Genomic DNA, 9,619 nt, shown 5'->3' with positions numbered 1-9,619 from the left:
AAGTCCTCCAAAACCTCCAGCAGATGGTCTCCTCAAGTCCTCCAAAAACCTCCAGCAACTGGTCTCCTCAAGTCCTTCAAAACCTCCAGCAGCTATTCTCATCAAGTCCTCCAAAACCTCCAGCAGATGGTCTCCTCAAGTCCTCCAAAACCTCCAGCAGATGGTCTCCTCAGGTCCTCATAAACCTCTAGCAGATGGTCTCCTCAAGTCCTCCAAAACCTCCAGCAGCTGTTCTCATCAAGTCCTCCAAAACCTCCAGCAGCTGTTCTCATCAAGTCCTCCAAAACCTCCAGCAGATGGTCTCCTCAAGTCCTACAAAACCTCTAGCAACTGGTCTCCTCAAGTCCTCCAAAATCTTCAACAGCTGGTCTCCTCAAGTCCTTCAAAACCTCCAGCAGCTGGTCTCCTCAGGTCCTGGATGTTTACAGATTGTTGTTAAAAGAAGAGGGGGAGCTTCATGGTGGAACATATGGACCTGGAACAACTCATTTGAGACGTTTATTGTGACCATCAAATTCAAAATGACCAGCTTTCTTCCCACAAATGGTACAACTTCATGGTTTAAACATTTGTTGTGTTTATTATGTTCCACTGTGAATAAAATATGAATAGTATTATATCTATATATATATATACTTTGTATATCTACATACATACATACATATATTATAAAATATCTCATGAAATTTACAAATCATAGATTTCTGTTCTTCATTTCACACCAACAGCTCAGTGTTTCCAGGATCAAGGATGCACATTATGAATCTCACAGGTTTTTCATTCTGTAGTCTCTCACCAGATCTCCTCCAGTGGAAAGAAGTTTTAATAAAACATGATTGTGGTTTTTTAAATATAATGTTAGACCTGAGTGAGAGCGTGCACGTCATTTTTAAAGATGGACTGAAGACTTGTCTGACTCTTGATATTTGGACAGCTCTTGTGTTAAGCATCGGACCAAAGGATGATCTTCAACAAGTGATTATGTTTATTATTATAAATTGTTATTGTGTTAATTGATGTCCAACCGTGAGAAACTCACTGATGCGTTTTTTTGTGTTGACGTGAAGCCGTGCAGCCGGTCCGAGGCCGGCGGTGTTGAAGGCCTGAACAGAGGCGCTGTAGTCCCCCTCCTCCACCAGAAGAAGAGCCGATGTCTCGGTGACGTTTTGGGTCAGCCGAGGATTGACGATCACCTGGTATCCAAGCACACGACCCTGAGGCTCACCAGGGTCGGGAGCCTAAAACAAGAAGAGAGACTTTTACATGAAGGCTAAAACTTTTTATTGTTTTGGTCCTCCTGAAACTGCAAGAATAGCTGAAGCCTTTTAATTTAGCTAGTTTTAAAACACTCAAATTAAAACATTGTTGTGTTTTATTAATTTTTATGACGTACTTTTGTTATTTAAGTTGCGTAACGCTGTTAATATTGTGTTTAACATTGTAGAATAACAAATTTTGTCAGGCTGTAGGGGATATTGTACTTTTCTTCAACAAATCATGAATCAAAACATTCAGCTCTTTCAGGACAATCCTGCTCTGACTTTTGGTATTGGTGCAACTTTAGCTTTTTGAAATATTTAGCCTTTTCTGTCATTTTTTTCCTCATAGAAACTGAATTGAGCTCATTTTTACATCCTTCAAATCTTTAGATCTGTTTGCAACCTTTTACTGCTCATTTCACATTTTGTTCTGGTTCAGCTTCTTTCAGCTTATGTGCAAATTTAAGCTTTTTTTCAGCTGTTTTTTTTTTTTTCCAGCTGTTCGGAGTTCCTTTCAGATTCTTTCTGCTAACTACAACATTTCTGTGCTTCTTCTAACTTCTTTCTGCTAATTTCAGCTCCTTTCAGCTTATTTCAGCATGTTTTAGCTTTTTCCACTAATTAATTCAGCTACTATATACAGTAGATGTTTTTCTGCTAATTTTAGCCTATAAAGTTCATATTTTTTGGACTCATTTAACATTTTCAGCCTAATTCAGCAAAAAAAAGAGCTCTCTTCATTCTGGTAATTTCAGCTTCTTTATGGCTTTTTAAGCTATTTTTCAGCTTTTTTTTTGTTTGTTTGTTTGTTTTTTGTTGCTAATTTCAGCTTTTTTCAGATAATTTCCACTTTTTTGTGCCCATTTCTGCTTCTTTTATTCTATTGGGTGAACATGTTTTTTCCCTGTTAATTTAAGCTTGTTCTACCTTTTCAGCTTGTTTTAAAGCTTTTTTTTTTTTTTTAGCTAATTTCAGCCATTTTCAGATAAATTCAAGTTTTTCATGATAATTTCTGCTACTTTTAACCTAATTAAACTCTTTCTGCTACTTGTTTAGCTTGACCTTAAGCTTATTTTGCTCCTTTCAGCTTTTTCTGCTATTACAGCTACTTTTTAGCTGTTCTGTGCTAAATTTAACTTTTTCAGCTGATTCCACATTTTTTTAGCTCATTTCAGCTCCTTCCACTTCCTTCTGGTAAGTTTAAGCTTCTGCTTTTTCCGCAGCTTTTGCAGCAATTTTTTTAAAACTAATTTCCATTTTTTTTAGTTATTTTCCAAATATTTCTGCTAATTTAAACCTATTTCAGCAAATATGTTCTTTTTTTTCTGCTAACTTAGGCTTGTTCTTCAGCTACTTTCAGCAAATGTTTAGCTAATTTCAGCAATTTTTCAGCAAGGTCTTCAACAACAAGCATTCACACTGCATTTTTGCAGGAAATGCAATTTCTCTAGTTTTTATCATGTTTTAACAAACCGTAAGTATATTTACATACAATCAAAATCATGTGGTACAAATAAATATAATTTTAAAAAGTATAACAGCAAACTTTTTAGAACTTTTAACCTTTTCTTCAAGTCATTTGGTTTTGAAATAATTAAACAGATATATTGATAACTCTTTACTGAAGACATTAAATATAAATAAAGATGTGGATTTTTTTCTCCATATCTTTTGCGTTTACTTTACTTTTTGCGTTTTGTTGTTGTTGTATTGAACGTTTTTTTTTTACTTTTGCGTCTACCTTCCACCTGAGATGAAGGAGAGGTTCAGCAGCATCGTTTGTCTCCACTCTGTAACAGACCTCTGAGGGCCTGGACGGCACTAACAAAGACAAAATAAAATCTGATGTTTATTTTTCTGAAATAATTCATGAAATACACAAATTATACGTGATGTAGCTAAAAACTCATTTATCCCTGTTCAGAAGCAAGTGCACATATGAAAACTATAAAATTAGCACAAAAACAGACACCAAAGAGGAAGTTTTATAAATAAATCACAACCAGTTGTGCAGATCTTTTGAACTCGGAGAGTTTATCCGACGACTGTAAACTCTCACCTCTGTCCAGCGTCCGTCCGGTTGTGCCGGAGCTCCACTCGCTCCAGAAGCCCAGCTCGCCTCTGCAGGCCACAGATGCTCTGTACACGTTAAACGGCAGCAGGTTTCTGATCGTGTATTTCAGGTCCTGATCTGCGTGTGCAGCAACTACATCTGAATTCTGGCAGATAAAAAGAATAAATACGAACAAAAACTAGATCAGAGCTTTAAACTGTGCGGTTCCACAGCTGAAAAAACTGGAGTACGATTAAAAGAGCAGACAAAACTAAAAACTAAATGTCTTGGATTCTTTCTTTATTTTTGTCTCTAATAAAATAAAATCCAAAGAAATAAGACTCACGGTGTTTTATGTGAATTCAGCACATCATCACAGCCTCTTCTAACCTGCAGCTAAAACTTTGACTGAATCAATTTCATGATTTTGAATGAATCCTCCTCAATAGGATTCGTTCCTAAACCCAACTAAGAAAAAAGAAGCAAAACTGGAGCAAGTAAAATAAACGAGATGTAGAAAGAAGTGGCCATTTTCTTTGTGCTGTGACCTTTGACCCAACATCCCTCCATCCACCACATGAAGACCTCATCACTAACTGAACACATCAAAATGCTGTTTGCTGGTACTGACCCGTTGGACCCACTGAGCGGTTCCAGCTAAAGAAATGAACCTGAAGTTGTTTTAATTATGCCGACCTGGGTCCACTGATGAGTTCTGATGGGTCTGTAGCGAAGACGACAGAGGCCGTCGACGCTGCTTTTCCACGACACGACGAGAGAGTCTTCAGTGGAAGCGAGGACCGTCAGAACGGCCTGACTGGGTTTGACTGAGGAGACGGAACAGATTAAATGATCAGATTAAATGATCAGATTAAATGATCAGATTAAATGATCAGATTAAATGATCAGATTGAATGATCAGATAATACGGAGTCCTCAAAGTGACAAAGGTTAAAAAAATCACAAAAAGAAAAAGTGGTTTATGACCATGTAACAGTAACATGTGAACACAGCACACTGGCATGTGCACATTTCAAATGAACGTGCAAACAGTATATTAACAAGTGCATACAGTACACAAACATGTGCAATCAATAAAACAACATGCACACAGCAGGTGTGCACCCACCATTAAAACATGTGCACACAGTATCATAACATGTGCACATAGCATAACATGTGAAAAACAGCATTGTAACATGCTGTGTGCAAATGTTACAATGCTGTACATGTTATTTGGCATGTAGCATGTGCACTCAGCATCATACCATGTGAATTCAGTATCATACAATGTGTGCGCTCAGCAGTGTATCGTGCACACAGCAGTGTAACGTGCACACCGCAGTGTAACATGTGCACTACAGCAGTGTAACATGTGCAGACAGCAGTGTAACATGTGCACACAGCTGTGTAACACGTGCACACAGCAGGGTAACATGTGCACACAGCAGTGTAACATGTGCACACAGCAGTGTAACACGTGAACACAGCAGTGTAACATGTGCACACAGCAGTGTACCATGTGTACACAGCAGTGTAACATGTGCACACAGCAGTGTACCATGTGTACACAGCAGTGCAACACGTGCACACAGCAGTGCAACACGTGCACACAGCAGTGTAACACGTGCACACAGCAGTGTAACATGTGCACACATCAGTGTAACATGTGCACACAGCAGTGTAACACGTGCACACAGCAGTGTAACGTCTTTGTTGACTGAAATTGTGAATTAAAAGCTTCTTTCTGACTTTCTCTTTTAAATAATTAAATTAAACGAACAAAATAACATTTGTCAGACCTTCAGCTAAAATCTGCTACATTTTGTACTTTGTTCATTAAATTCCTGTTTGATGGAAATTTTAATCTTGTTTTTCCACAAACGATCGTGAGCACAGAAATAATCTTCCTTGCCCACGATAACAAACAACGATCTTTAGCTGATGACACTTCAGGGTCTTTGTGGAGACGTGAACCTGCTGCGAAGAGAAACACAGTTTGAGGCCGAGACCAGATCTCCCCCCCGGTCTCGTAGTCCTTCATTCTGACCGTCACATTGAGGACAGCAGCTGGGTTAAAGACGCCCCCACACCATGTGATTTTAGACCCACTGAGGAAGACAAGCAGAGCAGGGGACGTTAAAAGCTCCACGGTTGGTGAGCAGGTGTTGCTTCAGAGATTACTGAGCTCACCTGCTGAAGATCAGGGAGGAGTCAGGCTGAACCTGTGACTCCTGACCCCACGCGCACGTCACGGATCGGACTCTGTCAGTCATTTCCTGGTAGTAACAGGTCACATCCAGGGCCTCTGCAGGAAATGAAGCTGCTCGGGTTAAACTGTTGATCACTTGTGACCTCAGAGATCCCTCAGAGGTCACGGCTTAAAACCTGATCATTTACTGAACAAACACACACGTTTGTGTTTTACTCGTGCGTGTGAGCTGCAGTTAAAATCAGTTTTTTATCAGAAAATTTATCATCTAATTATTCTGTTGGAAGACTAAATCTAAAAAGAGACAGGAAACAAAGTTTTAGTGAGTTCTCACTCTGTAGAGACAGAGGAGGTCGAAGGTCGCAGTCCCTGAGGCTGGTCACGCACAAACGCTCGTTTTTCTCACACGACCTCAGCTGAGTGTGTCTCACTGTGATTTCTGTCAGAGGAAAACACAAAAACAGGCGGAGAGGAGTCACAGCATCCGGTCAGTACGTGGAGCTGAGGAGAGCCAAACTCAGAGACCTTCATCAGAGGTCATCAGAGGTCATCAGAGGTCAGAGTCTCCACTCCAGACATGAATTTAGACAAAGTTCAGTTTAATTCACCACAAAACTGGGAGGAACTTCCTTCAGAATCACATCCACATGTTAATTATTTCACACTATATTTTGCCTGTTTAAATCAGGGCTTCTCAGCTTGTTGGGTTCAGGGACCCCTCACCTCATGTTTATTAAATAATCGTCTTCAATTTGTCTCTTTAATGCAACGGAAATATCTGTGCAACATAAATACTTCAAACCGGTTCTTTAATAGTGTTAATGCAAATTTTATACTTTTACCCATGAGGTACTTTTCATACAAACAGACAATTTTATTATTATTATTTCTTAATGCGGACCCCAAACACTGGCTCACGAGGACCCCAGTTTGAGAACCACTGGTTTAATAGTTTTACAGATTCTAGTGTTCATTTTCTTCTAACTTTTTATGTTTCCTAAATAAATCTTCAGATTTTTTTTTCTCCTAAAAGTCTTCGGCCATCTTGAATTCAAATGACTCTAAAAATTAATTATTATTATTATTAGGTAATTAATTTTCATGAAGGGGAAAAAACAGACAAAAAACAAAACAAACAAACAAAAACACCAATTTGAAGCTAAAAAGCTAAACATTAGTCAAACTCCATGCATTAATCACTTCACTCCACTCACTAAAAACTTTTTGTTTAAATAAAAAATATAAATTAGAGATGCAAACAAAGAGCTAAACCCTGTGAAGAACAAAACTCTGAACTGATCAATAAAAGTGTGGAAAAAAAAACCCCCACTGGTAAAACATTTAAACACAATATAAAGGTGTAAATGTGTAAAAATCATTTCATCTAAATTTCTTTAGAAATAATTCAGCTCAGAGTCAAACAGCTGAAGAACTGTTTAGAGAAATGTTTCAAATGAAACTCACCGAGAGAAAACACGCAGAGGAGGCTCAGAGTCCTGACGACAAGGTGGAGGTTCAACAACCAAAGGTCCATTTTAAAAACAACAGTCAAACATGACCATCCATGGGGTTTCTTTAGCTGCTGTGGCCTGTTTGAAGCAGCCGAAGGATGAGTCCTGCAGAGGAAACCCTCAAATGAGGAAGATGAACTGACACTGCTCAGGAAATTGCTGAGTGGAAAAAGAGCACGACCACTATCATTACATCTACATTACAACAGTGCTACCAGAACCCATTTCCTGCGTAACATCACTAAATACAGAAACATCTTAACATCTGCAGCTAAAAATGATGCAAACTGGTTCATGCATTTGTCACATCTAGACTGGACTATTGCAATGGTTTGTTATCTGGGTGTCCAAATACGTATTTAAATCCAAAATGCTGCTGCCAGAGTGTTAACTGGAGTTACTGGGAGAGATCATGTCTCTCCAGTTTTATCTTCTCTCCACTGGTTCCCTGTCAAGTTCAGAAATGAATTCAAAATCTTACTTGAAACCTACAAAGCTCTCAACAACCTAGCTCCATCTTATATTACAGATCTTATTGTTCCATATTTTCCTAACAGAGCACTTCACTCTCAGACTGCAGGCTTACTTGTGGTTTCTAGAGTTTCCTAAAGCAGAATGGGAGGACGATCTTCCAGTTATCAGGCTCCTCTCTTGTGGACCCAACTTCCAGTTTCTGTCCGTGAGGCTGATGCATTGTCCAGTTTTAACACTGGGATTAAAACTTTTTGATAAATCCTATGGTCGGCTTGGGTTTCCTGATCCATCCCTTAGTTATGCTGCTATAGTTTTAGACTGCTGGAGGACAAATTGACCACATCTCCTCTCTCTGCTGCTGTTTTTACCATACCTGTTTGTATTTGTCATTATTTCTATCTTAACATGTTTTTCAGTCTTTCCTCCTATAGAAAGTGCATCTGTCATGTTTGTTTCCACTTCCTGTCTTTTCAAACTCAGCCAGATGACCACTCGTCCTGAGTCTGGTTCTGCTGGAGGTTTCTTCATGTCAAAAGGGAGTTTTTCCTTTCCACTGTCTCCTTTGTGCTTGCTCAGGATGGGAGACTGAAACAAAGTGAAGATTCAACTCAATCTGCCGATTCTTCAGATACTTTTACTAATTGTTTATTTTAATTTTAATGTGCATTAATGTTTTTGTTCAGCACCCTGAGTCGACTTCTGTTGTCATTTGGAGCTACAGAAATAAACTGAATTGGATTACACTATTTTAAAAAATGCTCATATTTTAAGGTTTTACCAACAAAGTCAACATTTGTAATCGATCAGAAATGTGTTTAAAGTTGTGAAGAATTTTTACAAAAATAAAAGTCTGTTGGGTTCTCAAGTTTTCCCCCAAACATGAAAGTCTTTAACAATCTCTTGGTTTTAGCGGAACTTCACCTTTCTAACATCGGTTCTTTCACACTTAAAAAAAAAAAAGTTTAGTTTTTATGTTAAAGCTGCGTAATAACCAATTTCTAACCATCAACATGAGCTTGTTTCTTCAGATCGAGCTGTCAAACTCAGAGGGTCAAAATTTAAAACTTGTATCGCCAATGGACCAATCTGTCCATATTTATTGAAAAATACAAAAATAAAGATTGCTTTTGAGATGGAATATATCAAGTTATTCATGAAAACACAATTGAATTACACGAAGAAAATAAAAGATCAAATTTAAAGACACATTTGCATTATTCTTATGCCTTGCTGCCCAGACACTTGTTCATGTATTAGTTTTTATTTATTTATAATCATCGTTTTGGAAAAAATTGAATAAATAATTTAAAGTCCCAAAAATAACGACATTCATCTTCAAGATGTTTGAACTTCTGACTGAACCCTCCTGCTGCCCTTGGGTTAAACTAACACGAGTCGTCACTTCCAAACGGTCATTTTGACCCAAGGACAGCAGGAGGGTTGATCAGAAGTTCAAACATCTTGAAGATGAACGAGGGTTGATCAGAATTTCTTCAAGCTGCACCAATAAAAATAAGACAGACAAGAATTTAACAAAACCTTACAGCTTCTTTTTTATTTCTCTCCTTTCATTCAAAGCAAAATTTCAGCTCATCTCTAGATTTTTCTCCTTTTCTTATTAAAAAACAAACAAACAAACAAACAAAAAAAAAACGTTTGAAAATGACGGCACAAAGAAAGCAGACGAAAATAAAACCAAGAAACTTTGTACAGATGATGTTCGTCGTGTGTGTGGAGATAAACGAGCTCCTGAGCTGCGGCGGAGTTAAATGTTCAACAAAACCACTTCTGTCCCGCTCCACGGCCTCAGAACCCTCTTCACACGACCCGGACAAACGTCCAACTCCCCCTCGTTAGTCTCCACGTCTGGTTTCAGGACCGGTTGAAATAATTTACAAAAGCAGGAAAACAAAGTCATGACGCTCACGGTGTGACGAAACGCTCACTTCAAAATAAAACGACACGTTTCCATTAGGGTTCCCACTGGACCTGACAGACATTTCAATGGGACAACTGGAGCTGTTTTAGCAGAAAGAAACGATTTCTTCATGATAAACATTAAAAAATATCGTATTTTCTTAACTTTTAAATCAGTTTGAGTTCAGGCGTT

At 38.4% G+C, this 9,619-nt stretch overlaps 1 protein-coding gene across 1 annotated transcript in view; it reads right to left on the bottom strand.

Annotated features, from left to right (window-relative positions):
- Positions 1–6,370, bottom strand: part of LOC119413005 (interleukin-6 receptor subunit beta) — a 13,094-nt gene extending 6,724 nt beyond the window's left edge. Inside the window, exons 1-8 of the mRNA XM_037680016.1 lie at positions 6,367–6,370; positions 5,859–5,963; positions 5,506–5,620; positions 5,290–5,423; positions 4,009–4,139; positions 3,319–3,478; positions 3,001–3,080; positions 1,040–1,238 (exon numbers count right to left, since the gene is read on the bottom strand). Coding sequence (XP_037535944.1) covers positions 1,040–1,238; positions 3,001–3,080; positions 3,319–3,478; positions 4,009–4,139; positions 5,290–5,423; positions 5,506–5,620; positions 5,859–5,963; positions 6,367–6,370 — 928 coding nt within the window. The remainder of the gene's footprint in view (positions 1–1,039; positions 1,239–3,000; positions 3,081–3,318; positions 3,479–4,008; positions 4,140–5,289; positions 5,424–5,505; positions 5,621–5,858; positions 5,964–6,366) is intronic.
- Positions 6,371–9,619: the final 3,249 nt, after the last annotated feature.

The sequence above is a fragment of the Nematolebias whitei genome, chromosome 8 (genome assembly GCF_014905685.2).
Source record: "Nematolebias whitei isolate Nwh7 chromosome 8, NemWhi1, whole genome shotgun sequence".
In the NCBI taxonomy this organism is placed as follows: Eukaryota; Metazoa; Chordata; class Actinopteri; order Cyprinodontiformes; family Rivulidae; genus Nematolebias; species Nematolebias whitei.
The sequence above is the reverse complement of the archived record's forward strand: the minus strand, read 5'-3'. Positions and strand labels throughout refer to the sequence as shown.